General features: G+C 34.3%; 1 protein-coding gene across 13 annotated transcripts in view; it reads left to right on the top strand.

The window, feature by feature from the left end:
• The window catches only part of LOC129005578 (muscle calcium channel subunit alpha-1-like), a 304,273-nt gene that overhangs the window by 280,791 nt on the left and 5,346 nt on the right, over positions 1-18,136 (top strand). For 10 of the 13 annotated variants that reach the window (XR_008491839.1, XM_054434499.1, XM_054434502.1 and 7 more), the window contains one exon: positions 4,420-4,539. The exons of 1 other annotated variant lie outside the window; for it this stretch is intronic. Coding sequence is in view for 11 of the 12 variants with exons in the window: in XM_054434499.1 (XP_054290474.1) it covers positions 4,420-4,539 (120 nt within the window). In the remaining variant the exon portion in view is untranslated. Of the gene's footprint in view, positions 1-4,419; positions 4,540-13,979; positions 14,024-18,136 lie in introns of all 13 variants that reach the window. 2 more of the 13 variants (XM_054434500.1, XM_054434501.1) reach the window with 2 other exon arrangements.

Genomic DNA, 18,136 nt, shown 5'->3' with positions numbered 1-18,136 from the left:
TTATTTTTAGCCAATTTTTACATTGTGCATTTACAAACCAATGCCATAATCTCAAAATAGTGCTAGATAAAGATAAGCATACACCACCAGTCATTGTCCACCTATTTTCACTTGGTTACGACAGATGTATTTTTTTCAGTTGCCATCTTGGATCCACTATTTTGAAATATAATAAATCATTATTTAAATAGGAAGGGGGTGTTGTAGCCCATCTTTTCAAATAACTTTTTTAAGCTAAACTCAATATCACAATCCATTTTTTGTTATCAAGTTTTTTTATGAAATATTGCAATTATTTTTATTAAAAATGTCAATATTTCAAAATCACAATATGAAAATTAAAAACTGATCGCGGAATTGAGTTCAGCTTAAAAAAAATTTTCAAAATGATGGGTCACAACACCCCCTTATGATGTACATGAAACAACACGAACACAAATGAAATACAATGATTTATTGTATTTCAAAATGGTGGATCCAAGATGGCGACTGATTAAATTACATCCGTCATAACCATGTGAAAATAGGTCGACAATGACTGGTGGTGTATACTTATCTTTATCTAGCACTATTTTGAGATTATGGCCTTGGTTTGTAAATGCACAATGTAAAAATTGGCTAAAAATAAAGTTATAAAAAGCCCTAATAACTTTGGAATGGATCAAGATTTTTTTAACGTTTTGAGACATTGTAATCAGGGAAAAAATATAGTTTCAAATAATGGGTCACAACCATGTAACCCATTTAAAAAACATTACATTAAAAAAAGATTTTGCATTCAATATGGCAAATCCAAGATGGCGGCCGGAAATTACCACCTTGTCAAAATGAACTTCTTACTACCCAAAAATGTTTGGAAGTGGTCTGGGATTGATATTTGAAAAAATTTAGAAAAAGTTGGGGGGGGGGGGACAATTAAAACTCACCCTGTATATGATTGTATGGATCATCAGAGGAAAAACCATCATCCCTTTTGATGACTCAAAATTACATATTAAAAAAAAACTAAATAAATACTCTTTATAACCTCGATTGAAGCTATATTTTAAACATTCAATTTATACAGGAATTTGAATAAATACTCAAATGGGACAAGTTTTTTACAGTTTGTTTATCAATATTTTATGACAAAGCACATGGGTGTATGTGTGACAAACACAACTTCATAAAGAACTATAAAGGTTAGGAATTAGGAAAAGGCCAGTTGGCTGATTAGGATTATTATGTACAAGGATAGGGATCAGCTAGCTTACCTGGTAGATAGAGTCCAGATTAGCGTTTGTAACACACACAAAACATATAACACAAAACAGTAAAACTTCATATTTCGTCATCTTTCTTCTCCCTCTTGACACAGAAAACATACTACTATAACCCAGAATGCCAACCGCGTGGTAAAAAGCATTAAGTGTTTTGAGAGAGCTTTGCCTGTCAATCGTAGGCAGCGCCACCAGCGTTGCCATGCACTCAGCTGGATGTAGATATAGTGGTGATAATAGGTTTAATTTTAGCAGAGGAAGAGGAGACACGAAGGCGGAAGCAAAGATTTTGAATGCACCACATAAACAGAAAAGGACTAAGTTTTGGAGAGTTCCACACCTTGTTTCCTGATCTTGTAGAGGATGATGTGAAAACCTACCTGATTTTTTCATAATAGATCCTATTTCTGCCTATATAAGTTCACGCCGGATGTTATTAAAATATTCCTGAAGTCGCATGTTGTACAGTTTCGGATATTTCTCAACGAGAACAATCACCTTACTAACATCTATGTAGTAAACATAGTATACAACACACTAAACCATTGCGACTTTGACAGAGTCCCGTGCCGCCCGCCCGGTCGGTGTGCAGTGCTCCCGGTCGGTACGGGCGACACGGGCGGTACGGCAGCTCGGAAATGTCCTAGAGTTCTGTCTCCCGGACTTTTTAACAAACGGCGGAAGCTGCCGAACGTCCATTGCCGGTCTTCCCGCCGTAGTGGGCGCACTCATATTACATTCAATGTTATTAACTTTTAAAAATTGCCGTGCCGGCCGCCTGTCCGTGCCGTGCCGCCGTAGTGCGCGCGAAGCTTAACAGTGACGAAATATCAAGTTTTCTGTTTTGCGTTATGTGTTTCATCTGTGTTACAAAAGCTGATCTGGACAATCTATACCAGGTAGCTAGCTGATTCCTATCCTTGTACATAATAATCCTTCATATAGAACTAAGTAGTTATATTTCGCTTTACATTAACATTTACAAAATTTGTTATAACTCTTGAGTAGGGTCAAGGATATGTTAATGTCACATTATAATTGCAATTTGAAGTAGATAATTTAATGTTCACTTGCTAAAAACATTGATTTGCTAATCTAAGTTTTTATGTTATATAAAATTAATAAACATTTAATCTTTGTTTCACCAAATATTTCAACACTAATTTCTTTATTTTGTATTAAATAACAGTAGAAATAAAGTTTTTTATGTTGTCAAAAAGTATTCATCCTAATCAATATTCTTTTAAGTCTCATATGTAGGAAGATTTAAATTGTTATTTAAGTCGTATTAACTTTACTCTACAAATTCAAATTTTCTGATGTAAAAACCACGATCCTTTAGTATTTTGCTAGAAAGGATGGTTTATAAGACAATAAAAATAGTTTGTTCATAACTTTAGACCTATAATTACACATATTACTATTACTATTAGACATATAATTACACAAGGCTTACACCTCAAGCAATCATTACTGTTGTATGTTATACATGTTCAGTTTTGGAATGTTTGGGAAAATAAATTGCACCGTTGCTAATCATGGTCGTGTTGATTCTTGTAAGAGTCCATCATTTGTGTTTAATTGTTTGTTGTCTTTTTCTCCATCTCGTGTTTTCTGTCGTGGCTCCTGTTAGTGTTAGCGTTAAGGAAGCAAAAGCATAATTTAATATGAGTATCATCATATTTAAGGGGTATAATGGTCGGTCCAGCCACTCAAATCCCTGTGCCTTAAGTTCATTATTTTTTTGAAGGGAGATAAATTCGAGGAAGGAAAATTAATTTTAAAAATAAGTTTTTTTTGTTGAATCCATTGTTTTATCAAAGTTTCTTATCAAAATGACTTAACAGATCAAAATATGAAAACATATCCTTTTCCTCTCACTAGGATGTTTTTAGGACACCATTTGATCACTGAAATAAGTGTTTTGTAGGCCGAGTACTAAAACCAATACTATAACATCCTAGAGCCAAAAACTGGCTTAAAATTTATAAAATCGTAAACTTATTCTAAACTCTCCATACCTATAAAAAAATTCAATAAAAAATTGGCAATAAGCACATTTATGTTTAATTTTTTTGTTGCTATACGATCATAAACTAAATATTCTAAACTGATTATCAATATTTATTAAGTCACTATGTAGTAGAACTATTATGTTTTGTTGTCAAAAGATTGTATTTTCACATTTTTAGCAAATTTTGCCGTATAAGACTATTACAGTACTTTAAGTTTCATGGTAAGACCTAGCTAGGCCTTGGACACTTTGTTTTGATATCCCCAGAAGCCAAAAACACACACAACATTCGTTCAAACATGTGTTCGTGTATGTGTCCGTTAGCACCATGACTTGGTTAAAACCATTCAATTCTGATTGAATTCGGTCATACATGTACAAACCTACACGATGCCTAGATTATAGGAACAAGGTTTTTAATAAGGGTTTTATGGAGTAATATTGTTTTACCCATTTTCGGCCATTGAAACAAAAAATATCCCAATTTCTTTCTAATCTTTTTGTAGAGCTTAAAAAGCAATATTTAGTAAATTTGAATGTTGTTGTATGCTTATAGATATTTTATTTTGATCAAATTTGAAAAGTTTATTTATTTCATACTTTAAGCGATTTATATTTAGCAAAAAACCCACTTAATTACCTTCTCTGTACCAGCAGACCTAATTACTGTTCAAAATTAAACCTAATGTTATTTAAACATGGAATAAATCTGACATGTTTAAGAGAATATTTTAGTGAAAATCCAATCAAACTAAAAGCCTGCAAAACCTCACTTTCAGCCCTTGGGGGGAAATATGCCATTGAGAATGAATTTTTGTTGAAAACATATAGACAAACAAAATCATTTGCTTTTTTGATGATTATATCAAATCATCTTCTTTCCGTAAATAAACATACCTTATTGCACAGTTCATTAAAAAAATGGATACTTAATCCTTTTCTGTTATTTTAAATGGTTTATGCTTTTACTTCTCTTCCGTCCCTGTTTCAATAAGTAAATGTCTAGTAGGTGTCCCAGTTGGTAGTTGTGCATTCTCCCTTTTCTTCAAGTTCATCTGTGTCTTGCACTGTTTGTTGTGTTGGTGTCACTGTCATCCAAGTTCATCATCATCTGTTGTTATAAATTTAAACGTTGGTTCTGTCCAGTGAAAAGTCAATGCAGGACATTGGCCAAACAAAAGAAGATGAGTCCATGATTCCGTTGCGACATCTTACAGTGTCCAATGGTGACGCGGATATGACTTACCGGCCATATCAAATTATCGAGTAAGTTGTTCCGCAGCTATTCTTTTGGTGTTTGTGGATTCCTGTTATGTACATTAACCACAAATATTCTATGAATTGTGTTAAAAACTGTTTGGACATCTTAATTATGCCATCTATATTAATACATTTGTAAGCAGTAAGCACTTATATTGGTCTAAGATTGAATTATCTATAGAATATATACATTGCTAAAGAAAAGGTTTTAGCAGTGGTCACCTAAAAAGTAACTAGGAACTAGAATTATTATTAATATACAGGGTGTCCCGTAACTCTCTGGACACATGTATATAGCGTTATTGCTTAGGTCAAGACAAACACATTTCACCATAGGAACATGGGTCTGTGGTGTCTAGTTTACCGACTGTCGGCATTTATGTGTTTTTTACAAAAACATGAATAACTCCTAAACGGTTTGAGATACAGCGTTGGGATTTTTCAAAAATGTTAATCTTATTAAGGCTTATCTTTGTTTAAAATTATACTAAAAAATCATTAACCGTTTCAAAATGGCAGCCATTTAAAATATTTGATGCCAAATTTCACGAAAACCGTTAACTTAACGAAGAAATTGCAAGTGACAAAAAAGTTAGTAGGTACATTCTATGTAGTTTTCAATGATACCTTATTTCTTAAGAATGGATAAATTATAACAGAGAAATGTCTTCTTTTCCAAATGCATGACCTCTTTTCTCCATTTAAACAATGCTAAACAACGTAAAAGGAGTATTAGCATTGTTTAAATGGAGAAAAGTGGTCACTGGTCATGCATTTGGAAAAGAAGACATTTCTCTGTTATTATTTAAAAATTCTTAACAAATAAAGTATCATTGAAAACTACATAAAATGTACTAACTTTTTAGTATCTTGCAATTTTTTTGTTAAGTTAACGGTTTACGTGAAATTTGGCATCAAATATATTAAATTGCTGCCATTTTGAAACAGTTAATGATTTTTTAGTATAATTTTAAACAAAGATAAGCCTTAATAAGATTAACATTTCTGCAAAATCCCGACGGTGTATCTCAAACAGTTTAGGAGTTATGTTTTTGTTAAACACACATAAATGCCGACAGTCGGTAAACTAGACACCACAGACCCATGTTCCTATGGTGAAATTTGTTTGTCTTGACCTAAGCAATAACGCTATATACATGTGTCCAGAGAGTTACGGGACACCCTGTATATTTGGCATAAATGGAATAATAAGACTTTACATCAAAAAAGTTTATTTGCATTTTTTTATGATACCAAAATAATCTCAAGATTTGTTTTTATCAAGAATATTACTCTATTTTTTATTTGTTTTCTTTAATAAATTATTTACATGAAAGTGTCAAGCTCTGATGACTATGAAATGAATGAAATGAAATGAAAAAAGTGCTTTATTGTACAATTACATAATAGTCAACCTCCATATGTACAACATATACAACACTAACGTGAACATGAAATAAAATACATACTGCTAAAATAAAAAATACCTTACACTTATTAAACAATGGTCTATGGTATCTATACAGCAGAGAGTCCTATTAAAAATTAAATTCTTGGATTGAATCCCATCTATAAAACCAGGCCTCCCTTAAAAATTTACAGAAAATACTCCAATCCTCCCCATTTAAATATTAAATAAACTCAGCTTGAGCCAAGAAATGTCTACCTAACCCTTTAAATGTAATGTTTTTTTTTTTATTGGACATTCTGCTACAAAATGAAATACTGTTTTATCTTTATTTAAATTACAAAGGGAGCAAAGCCCACTTCCATCGTTCCATGGTTTATAATTCAAATGAATCAGCTGAGCTCTAGCCTTAATAAGCCACGACACAAGTCCAGTGTCAGCCTTATCAGTCAGCAATGTCCTGCCGCCGCGGTCAAGGTCAAGGAGCAAGTACTGGTCTCGATATCGCGCTGTCATCGCTTGCCCTACACAAAAACCACGCCATCGCTCTCTCTCGCACTCGACCACTGTCGTAAGCTGCGCCACTACCCGCTCCCTCTGCTGTTCCCACGACTTAAAATCAATCTCAATATCGAGCTTTTTACCAAGTAATTTCCAAAGTGAAATACAACCAACATTCTTTGTAATAATTTCTCCTAATAAAGCTCTAGGCAAACGATCTGTTGACATTTTAAACATAATTTTCTTTAAATAATTTATATTTTGACCTAATGTGAATAAATGCAATTTTTCAAAATTTGTCCCTAAATACAAAACATAATTTTCTGTGTTTCTAGGCAATTTTAAAAATTTTTTAATGAACCTCCTTTGAACGGCTTCTACCTGTGCACTTGCACAGCAACCCCAAACCTGTGCACTGTAACACAAAATGGATCTAATAATGGAATTAAAACAAATACATTTAGAACTTAAAGAAGCAGTCCTACAATTTAACAATCTTGACCATGATGAGCTTATAGCAAACTTTGCTATTCTAGATTTCTCCTTAAAATGTGTCTCCCAGGATAAGGATGTTGTAAACAAAACACCTAAATATTTATATTCATTTACAATTTCTACAGGATTCCCCTTTATCATCTGCGTACATTAACATATTGATTTTTCTGCCTGCACAATTAAGACCTCCCCCAACAAATTCAGGCATGTCATTTATAAATAACTGAACACAATCGGAGAGCTTATACAACCTTGCCTCAAACCCACATTTTTGTGCTGAAAGGTAGCTGGTACAGTAACCCCCTCCTTACACCAAACACTTGAAACTGTGCCCGTATACATATTTTTTATTACTTCAATCACTTTCGTCGACACACCTAGTCACATTGTTTTTAAAGCGACAAAAAATCCACAAAAAATGCAAACACCTTTCCCCTCTTAACATTAAGCTGTAAACTTAAAATAGAATAATGATTAAAGATACTATCCACTGTTGAATAACCTTGTCTAAACCCTGCTTGGAATTCTGTTAAAAGTTTACGTTTTTCAACCCACTCAATCAATCTATTGTTCATTAAACTTACAAATATTTTACAAATGCAATCGATGAATGACAAACCCCTGTAATTTTCAACCTGATTAATATCCCCCTTTTTATGTAATGGAAAGATTATGGATTTTTTTAAACTGTGAGCTAAATTGAATTCGAAAAACATTTTATTGTAAACATCTAATAACATGAACATAAAAACATCAGGAGATTTTTTTTTAAACTCACATGGCACCCTGTCTACACCTGGAGCCTTATAGCTCTGATGACTAATGAATGGTGTAAACTTTATCATTCCAAATACAGTAGACCCCCTCTCAACCGGCCTCGCATTAACCGATTATCGGATTATCCACCCTCGATTGTAGAATATTACAGTTTGTTTTAACCGACCTTGCTTTGAGACCAGTTCGGTTTAACCGCTGCTTTCTAGGAATCTCGGCATTTCCGCTCCCATGCTCGGCGATGGGAACCATAAAGCTGGGTTTTCCTAGGCGCGGAATCGGCGAGCGGAGAGAGGAACGTGGAGAAGCGAGTTCCGCTCGGCCCGTGGCGGTCCGCTCCGCTGCTAGGAAAACAGTAACATTAAATTACGTAAGACAAGCTGAGTCCGCTCTCCGCGTTCCTCTCTCCGCTCGCCGATTCCGCGCCTAGGAAAACCCAGCTTAAGCTTACTGTCTCCACAGGATGTGACTGAGAATAAGTTATTCTGTATTTATCTCTAAAAATATTGCCAGTTTGCCATCATCGTGCTAGCACGAGCACGTCTGATTTGTTATCTGTGCGGAAAATTTATAAAATGTTAAGTGCGTTACGATTTTGATAATTGATTATCTTATCGCTAGAGTAAACAAACAACCAACTTGTAGGGAGTGCAGGAGGTTGGGCTAACGACTCCAAGGTCAAGATCGTTTTTGTGACTCCAGCCTCCAGTGAAAGGCTATAAATAAACATCCTGTCTCATAACAAAATGGTCGCTTGTATCTTTAATTTCAACAAAAAGTTCTGTACTGTATTACGATAGATTTGGAAAGCATCAATTAATATTACATTACTAAAGTTATTAAAATAAGAATTTTTATTGGCTCTTGTCTACACAACAATAATTTATTCCACTGAAATTATTTTACTTAAACATGTTTTGTGTTTATTTGTGACATTTTCTATCAATACAAAAAAAAGGAGATAAGTGTAATTCATTTTATAAAATAATGCAATTACGACTTCAAAATAATGATTATATAATTCCAAATGAATGGTACTTCATTATGTTATGTTTTTTTTTTAGGGATTGCCCGTTATAACCAACCTAGGTCCTGTCCCAATTAGGGTCGGTTAAGAGGGGGTTAACTGTATTCTTTTACAATTTAATGTAACCAGATTTTTGAAATTTAGTTTATCAACAAAAAAATGGTCTTTCAATCACATATTGTTAGGATTTCATCCTTTGGTCCAGTACCAATGTCCTCAATTTTTTTTAGGAATAAATTACCTTATAAACTGAAGAGTTTCCTCTTAAAAGGATCATAAAACAATGATGAAACTCTATGTAAATAACTCATTTATAGTATCAAAAGAAAGGGCTTTAGTGGAAAAGATATCAACAAGTTACTCTTGTTTTTTTTGTTTTTTTTATTGGCTAGAATTTCTAAAACGGGAGGTTAATATCATAGACTCCTGTAATTTTAAAGTTTAAATTGTTTTATTCAATACAGTAAGCAGAACCCCTCATTTGGCCACCACGGGACCAAGCCCTGGCCGGATAACGATTTGAAAACCAACCTACTATGAAAATGATGATTTATACCTAATAATGTATGTATTACATATATGCAGTCAAAAGTATCATTCTCAAGTCTTTTCTGGGATTTTATTTATAAGCATAAACATGTTTGTAAAAATTAAAAAATAAATTTATATGTAGCAGTAGTTAAGTAGTAAACGTACAAATATTATGATTCCAGGCAACAAAAACTATTAAATAATAATGGAGGTAAAATTGCAAAAAAAATTGGCCTTGAACATCATTAGAACTTAAATGGTACATATCATTTTTCTTATCCATTTTGTGAAATAACAAAAATTGATGTACCGTACTAACCCCGCTTTGGAAATAATAAACCAACTGTTCAGAGTTTAGGCCCTCTAGCTCAACTGAGTATAGTAACAAGGTAAAATGTATAAACAAACAGATAACTAGTGAGAACGCTCAAGATGCAAAGACTAGTGCTTGCATCTAAACAGAGGTAAAACCAAGGCTTCATATCAGAGGTTTGACTATAGTACAAATAAATCTTGTCTTTAAGATATAGGCCTATTTGTGTATCTTGGATCTTACTACAAACCACATTTAAATAGATTTTGTTAACATGAATCTACAGGTTTATCCCTTTGAGCTACAAATTTCAATATATTTATTTTGCAACAATAAACATAACCAAACTCTCAATTACTATACACTAAAACCTCTCTAAACCGCACCCCTTTAAACAGAAACCCGTCATCATAAAACATTTGAATCAACTGGAAAATGAGTTAGGTAACAGGAATTTAATGAAGTAGATTACAACGGATCTCATACCATAATGTAGATAAAACTTAGAAAACAACTTTCAATCATTTTAAGTAATAGATTTTATGTATACGGTTGTAGATTTTAAGATGATTCATATAACATAAAAAACTACTGGTGTAAATCTCTTGGAATAGCTAGTCATATCCTTTAAATTCTTACCTTTGTTGATTAACTGAAAAATTAGTTATCCAAATCATCTTTGCCCCTTTATTTAGGTTAGTCAGGATTCTACTTCATATGCAAGTTTATCTCAACAAACAAAAAATGAAAGATATACCTTAATGTGCTTTAGCCTAAAAGTCAAGTTTACAACTGCTATGTTTGGGCTTTCGATTTACCCGTGTTGTCAGAGTCAGTGCTGTAGATCGTTGGGTATGATCAAAGACCGATCAGTGTAAGTCGTTACCTAATACCTTGCTGGTCAGAAGACAGCTCTGTAAATACTATAGATTGATGGGTTGGATTTAAAATTGTGTTAATTCATTATGAGTTCATCTGTGTGTGAGAGTGCTTAATGGGGAAATGAGAGCCTAAAATAAACAATTGTTGGCTCTGGTTGAAGTTGACAGGATGGGTGAATTGCATCTCAAATTAGGCATTCTTACTGTAGATTCATCTACCCAAATATTTTTCAAAAATAATTTTCATTTTTTGTTCATAAGATAAGGGATAAAAAAGTCAGGATGAAATCACTTGATAATGTTTTGAGTCCTAAGGGTTAAGTTTCTACAAGCCATACAATTGAAATAACAAATACAAACCCATTCCTAAGTTTTACCTAATTGCAGTTATCATAGGTCATCAAAGGTGATAACTTTTTAACCACAATAGAAATCCAATCATCATAACTTAAACTATATAATACGCCAACTATCCGAATCGCATATAGAATTTTACAAACCCATAACTACAGTAATTAGAATTATTATTAAAGAAAGCAGAAGCCGTAATCACGGTAAAATCCTGAACACATCCCGTGGTCCTGTAGACATCATAATCATCATCCGTGGTCACAGAAAGATCATTGTCGTTTTCCATGATAACGGAATAGTATATTTCATTACTAGCACCAAAAGTGGCATGTTCTGCCGCGCGCTCAAATTTCATGTGTGAAGCTATGCCCCACACAGGAAATCCAAATTTAGAGTTATTTTCAGGTACAAGGTGAAGCTAAGGACGGGAATAATGGAGCAAGTGTCGGAAAATAGCTTTCGGTGTGAGTTATGAACGATTCTTTTCAACACAATGCAAAAATACACACATACAGATTAACATACCATACCTCAGTAGCATTAAAATTTTTAGACCATTCTTTATCGATGAAAATGAAAATACATTTCTCAATGTACATATATGCCATATGGTTTTATGATTATAGATTTTTTAGATAAGTATATTAATAAATACTTCCTCACTTACTTTTATTGACTTTGTTAGTTTATAGCTTTACTCACTTGTTTTTTTATTTACTGATCATAAAAAATCACAACAGCTCTAAAATCACAAAAATCAATAAATCTCAATCCATTTTTAAATCGTAACAGCCCTCTTCTGAAAAAGACCTGTGATTTGTACCAGTTTCTAAACTTTCTGTATTCCTCTTCTTACCCTTCTCATGATTTTTCTGGTTACCTCTGAAGCATTTTTCATCAAATTATCTGGAATGTTACACATACTTTGAACAATTTCAAACACGCACTATACTAAAACATAGCAAAACAAACTAATGCCTGTTTACATTTAGATTGTGCAACAATGAAAACAGCTGATTTAAATCATTAAAATAAACTATAACAAAACATTAGCGCACATAGTGGATAAATGGAGATCCAATCGAGAGTGAGAGAGTGAGAACCATTGCATATACTATAGCAGTATACCCAAAAGACTCAGATTTTCCTCTTTCTTGTGAAATAATATTTAGAGCGATAAAAAATCAGCTGATCGTTTTTCTCTCACTCTAAATTAGATCTTGGGAAACAACAACTTTCTTTTATATCAGCTGTTATCAAAAATAGTTACTTTCGGTATGGAGTGATGAAAAAATCTTGAACAACTGCGGTCTTGTAGACATCATCATCATCTTCTGCATTCAGGGCGAAAGTGTGGATGATCCGATAGTGAAATCATCGCAGATGCATCCTACGAGTGCAATGATAAAATCTCGGCTTGACTCAGTCTATTTTCTATAAAATTCCATGAATTTTGATTTAAACACAATCATCCAAATGTTTTGTACCTTCTTTTGCAATGAATAAAATTATCTGAATGCGGTACGGTCCCAATTCGTTTAGGATAGTTGAAGTTTAGTTTCCTTTTTTGGCAGGAGGAACGATTGTTGGTATTACTTATAAACAAATGTTTTGAGACACACAACCTTAATCATAATCTACTGGAAAACTTGTGTATAGTATAAACAACCGACAAGTTAGTCTGAACAAGTGTATTTTTAAACCCTATTTTCAATGCCTCAGGTAAACCAAATAAGATCAGCTTTTTCCACTTTGAGAACTTCAGTAAAGTAACCAACTCTTTTGTAGATAACCTCTACAGAGCAATGCAATCTCAAGCATGTAGTTGGTTCCTATCATAGTTTTGTGAACTGAACCACACAAAAGTGTATCAAACTGAACTCATCGAGAAGTGTATTCATGATTTGTTGTATAACTGTGTAAATTAAACATATGCTTTTTATTTAGGCTATTTGTTAAGTAAAACTGTTTGTATGTTATTGGATTGGCATAGTTTCCGGGCATGTCTGTGTTTGGTAAGGCCTGTCCTAGATTGTCAACATACAATGAAGATTCCCCATTGTTACTTCACTCTGTATGCACTTATCTACTGGTCAAATATAGGTCTCCTGATTCTGTGTCATAAGGAAACTTGATTGATTGTTTTTTTCCAGTTTGCCATGTTTTCATTCTAATTTCAGTTACCTTGATTTATCTAGACCAATGAGTGGCATTCTGTACTCATGCCTATCTACTTGGATTGTTGTATTGGGCTCCAAAGAGATGTTCCTTGAATAGATCCAACTCATTGGTTAAGACTTAAGAACAATTGTATATAATGATATACAGGGTGATAGATATAAGTGTGCCAGCTGTTTTATTCTAAAGTTATAAGAGATATCAAAAAATGTTAAATGGTAACTGACTTGGATTTTTATCAAACAAATTTTGGTCAAGTTGAAAAAATAGTTTTATCCGTCGTTTTTCCAATATGGCCGCCAACTTTGATTTTTCTTATGGAAGACCTTTTATACTTTGAATTTTTTCTCTAAAGCTACTCATTTAGGAGTTATAGCGTGTTAAATCTAAGAGTAAATTACTTGTGGTGTACATTCTGCATCATGTAGCTCCAAAACGGGTATGTTTAGAGCGAAAATGTAGCGAAGAGTAAAAAAGTCTTAAAATTGCATCTAGATTCTAAAAACATACATAAAAAAATTGATTCAACTTTTCAAAATGGAAGGGAAATTTGAAAATAGAAAAACTGTGTATGTCATGGTCTTATTCGAATCTAGATGCAGTTTTAAGACTTATTTACTGTTAGCATTTTCTCTCTAAACGTACCCGTTTAGGAGCTGCATGATGCAGAATGTCATGCAGAAACCTTGTCATTTTTTATTAGTTTTAACACGCTGTAACTCCTAATTGAGTAGCTTTAGAGAAAAAATGCCAAGAATAAAATCAATTCAATTGATATTACTTTCTAAAAAATCATAAGTTATTTTTATGTTTGTTTGATAGTTCAAACAAATAGTGTCCTTTAACAAATTAACATATTTTGCTGAAAAACTTTGAACAATATATTAGCCTACTGTAGAGTTAAACCAAACAGTTATCAAATAAATGTCGTGCAGAATATTCTAAACTCATTTTTCCTTTTTAACTTTCACTGAAAAATGTTTCCAGAAAAACTCGTGACAGAAATCAATTCCTCCATCCTAATTCATATGGTAAGACTTGGTTTGTTTAAGTTTACGTGGAGTGTACTAACAAAAATATAGTTGAATCAAACCACATTATTGTATATTTTTTGCAAAAGTTTTTTTCTAGTAGCCTAGTTATAATTCCTTTTGTGTGTTGTTTTCCAGACCGTATGATGTGTGTAGGCTCAATTATCATGAAACATAAAATACCAGCTTGTATATGTTTTACATTAATTTACTAGTGTGTTTGAATATATTTACCTTGTTAAAAAGACTATGAGTTGAGTTAGTATTTTAATTTTACTTTGTATTAAAATTGGGTACCGTTAGCTGATTTGGCAAAACATATAGGTACCCAAGCAAACAGGGCAGCAATCGGGGGTCCCTTACCAAATCAACTACATAGTTTGTACAGATCATACGTGGATACTTTTCTGGTTGTAAACATTTCTCCAACCTTTCATCCCCCAATCCCCCAAGATATTAGTTCAAACATCCATTAGCCCTCGTTTATAAACAAAGGCTTTATTTAAAAAAAAGTATGAGGAACGCTTTGTGGAATGTCTTGTATCTACCATACTGGTATCAACACTTAATTCTCATTTCTAAAGTGAATTAAAGAAAAAAAAGTTTAGGCATGTCATATTCCAACCCTGTGTTGCTTGTCAGCACACATTGTGATGTTTTGAGTTTTTATTATAATTCAATTGACAAAGAAGTGCATCTGTATAACTGACATTTTCCTGTCTACACTCATGGATTGGCCTTCCTGTCTCCTTATACTATTACTTTTCACAGTTACTTAAACAATCTTTAAACCCCTAGTTGTTTGCGGACCCAAATTTTTCTTATAGGTGTGCTTTCAGGGAAAGCTATCCAGCCCTTAAAAGTTGGTGGGTAGCAGACCCAAGTTAGTAGGTATCTCTTTACTATTGTATAAATTAATGTTTTCCGTATTCATGCACCTGTTGCCATTACTCCAAACTACTAAATTCGTTCAGTAGTTCGCATCATAAACTGTAAATAAATAGCTCCAGAACTGATAAAAAGTTGGAGAAGACTAAAAAGGCTCTCAGAATAATTGTGTCGGAAGTCTCATAACTATAGTGTTAGCAAAACGGGAGTGCCGATGGAGACCTGTGGGGGTGTGTGCGTTTGAAGGGACTTGACCTGGTCTCCATCGGCACTCCCGTTATGCTAACACTGTAATCTTGACAGTTAAACTAGGCGCCCACCGGGCATCCAGCGGGTGACGCGGAGAAAAAATTCTGTCCGCTTCACCAGGGGCCGTGCCCACCAAACAACTCTAGCTGAAGCGCGGGGCGGCGCGGAGAATTATTCTTGTGGAGGGGATGTACAGTGCTTTTCGATTCGGACCTGAACACGCCCGAAGGGACTTACTACCTGTATGGAAGATTTGCTTGGTTCTACTAAACCAGAGTCTAAGCTGAAAAAGAGTAGTGAAGCTATGACGGCTGAAAATAGTAAGATTGTAAATGAATAAAATTAGTTTTTTTTTTAAGTAGGAGTTAATTTTTAGATTTTAGGAACTAATATCTTGAAAACTGATAAATGTACAAAAAAATACAAGATACAGGAAAGCTCTAAAATATAATTGCCTGAATACTCTTTGTGTAACGTTTTAAATCAAAATTGTAAAACGGTTACAGCACCAACATGATTGATAAACTGTACAGGATAATCAAGATGAAAGCCAAAAATAAAATTGATAAATATGATAAAAAATATGTTTCATTAGAGTCCTGTAAACTAAACCAACATCTAGAAACCCGACCTTTTAGTAGGCACAACTATTCAGTTGCATACAGAACTAGCAACAACCTTCAACCAGGTATGTTGTGAAATCCACAACATACCTATATTAGAAAATTCAGGTGTATACCGTGTGTGGAAAACGTGACTTTTATTATATTGGACAATGGGCAGATTGGTAGTTGTTTTAAAACCAGAAATAAAGAACAAATAAACTCTGTAAAGGAATCAAATCCTGCCTCAAATTATGCCGAACATATTCTACAGTATTGCCATATTGCCGTAAGAATAAATGAAGACATTACGTAAACCATGATACATGCATTGTAAATATAACAAAAAAACAATGATATACTTTAGGGTACCATTACGCACTCGACAATGGAGTAATCGGCTGTAATAACGGCTGTAGTGCAATATTACTTTATTACCACTGGTTATTATCATTTACACCCAACCAGCCACACTCAAGGATGAAATATAATTCACAAATAAAATATGTTTTTAGGCAAGGTATTATTCAATTGTAGATATTTTGTGGGCTTCAATTACCTTTATTTTGTCTGACAATATTCAGGCAGATGTCAAGTTCAAAGTTGGTTGTGTTGCTAGCCTAGTGGTTAGCGTCTCGGACTTCGGTGCGGGAGGGACGGGTTCAATCCCCGGCACATCCACTAAACTTTAATCTCTCGTAACTTCTCTTGTGAAATGCCACTGGCGTAGAAAAAAGAAAAGAAAAAAAAGACAAACAAATATTTAATTGTGCTTAAATATCCAGACTGGCTGGCGTTTGTGGAACCAAAAAAACTTCTTGTGTCCTCATGGTTGAAAAAGTTTTTTATCCTGCTCACAGGTCGTTGGCCTAACCAAATGCACCACCAAAATATTGCACAGGAGCACCACTTACCAGGGGGTCTGGGGGAGGGGGTTCAGGAAAGAAGGGGGTTAAAAGGCTCCTCTCAAAATATTTTGGAAAATAAGTACTAAAGAATTAGGTATATTGTAATTTTTACAAGATTTTGCTCACAAAAACTAGTGAAGTCATTTATTGACTATATTGCAAATATTCTTACATCATACAACATCTGATTTTTATCTTCCCTGCTCTAGGGGGGTGCAACCGCCTCCCTGCTCATCTCAGTGGGGCTCATCCCCTAACAAAGACTGAGTAGATTTTTGAGTCCCACGAAACACGTTGGACTAGATGGTCTAAGATGGTTGGACAGGAACTGGCGGGGCAGTGGGCAGGGCTAGGACCGTCATCTTGGCGTCAGTGTTCCTACATTTATTAAGCAACCAGCTGTGGTAGCTAGAGCATGGTGTCTTCTGTACTTTGTATGCAGTGGAGTTTTGAAATGAGCGCTACAAGTGTAAATCCCGCCAGTTGTGAAGTCCGATATGTGATAAGGATTTTGTTAGCGAGAAATTACAAATCTATTGAAATTTATTGCCAGATTATTTATGTGTACGGCCAAGGAATAATGAGTGAAAGCCGACGAGTGAGTGGTGCATAGATTTTAAAAATGGCCGAACCAGTGTTGAGGATGAGGATTGCAGCGGTAGGCCTGGTCATGTGATTGATGAATTGGTGGTAAAAATCAATGAAAACCCCCATTATTGTTTTACGATCACGGAACTCAGGACATTTTCCTCAAATTTCACAGAGTTCATGAAATAGTGATTGGTAAACTTGGATACCACAAATGTTGTGCCAAGTGAGTTCTGAACAGTATACCACAAAAAACAAAGAGTTGCTGCAGCACTGACATTTCTGGAAGAGTATGACAAAAATGGAAACCATGTTATTGATCTATTGTAACTGGTGACGAGACTTGGGTAAAGCATCAACTGTGAAACAAAAAGGCAGTCGATGGAATGGGGTCTCACGCATTCCCCCAAGAAATCAATTAAGTATTGGCAGATTCTATCAGCAAGAAAAATCATGGCTACTGCGTTTTGAGACGCTCAGGGAGTGATTTTAGTAGACTTTCTTGAATGTGGCCAAACTATTAACTCGGAGAGGTATTGCGAAACACTCTGGAAATTAAGACCGCACTGTGTAGACGGGCGTTGTCATGAAAAAGAAAAAATGTTTTCGCTAAGTTTTCCACATAACGCTTGTTTTTGGATCGCACATCCAAAAACAAGCGTTGTGGAAAACTTTTTTTTCTTTTTCATGACAACGCCCGTCCAAACACGGCCAACCGTATCTGAGAGTTATTGGATGGGTACATCCCGGATTTGGCGCAGAGTGACTACCATCTGTTCCCAAACGTGGCTCACTATGCTACACTTTGACACTGACGCTGAACTCCATACTGGTGTAAAAGATCTGATGTTTAGCCATCCAGCGGCATGTGCATCCAA

Source organism: Macrosteles quadrilineatus, unplaced genomic scaffold, assembly GCF_028750875.1.
Source record: "Macrosteles quadrilineatus isolate MER2022 unplaced genomic scaffold, UCM_ALF_1.0 Scaffold_24__1_contigs__length_1734639, whole genome shotgun sequence".
NCBI classification, from domain to species: domain Eukaryota; kingdom Metazoa; phylum Arthropoda; class Insecta; order Hemiptera; family Cicadellidae; genus Macrosteles; species Macrosteles quadrilineatus.
Note: the sequence above shows the minus strand (reverse complement) of the source record. Positions and strands in the feature narration are given on the sequence as shown.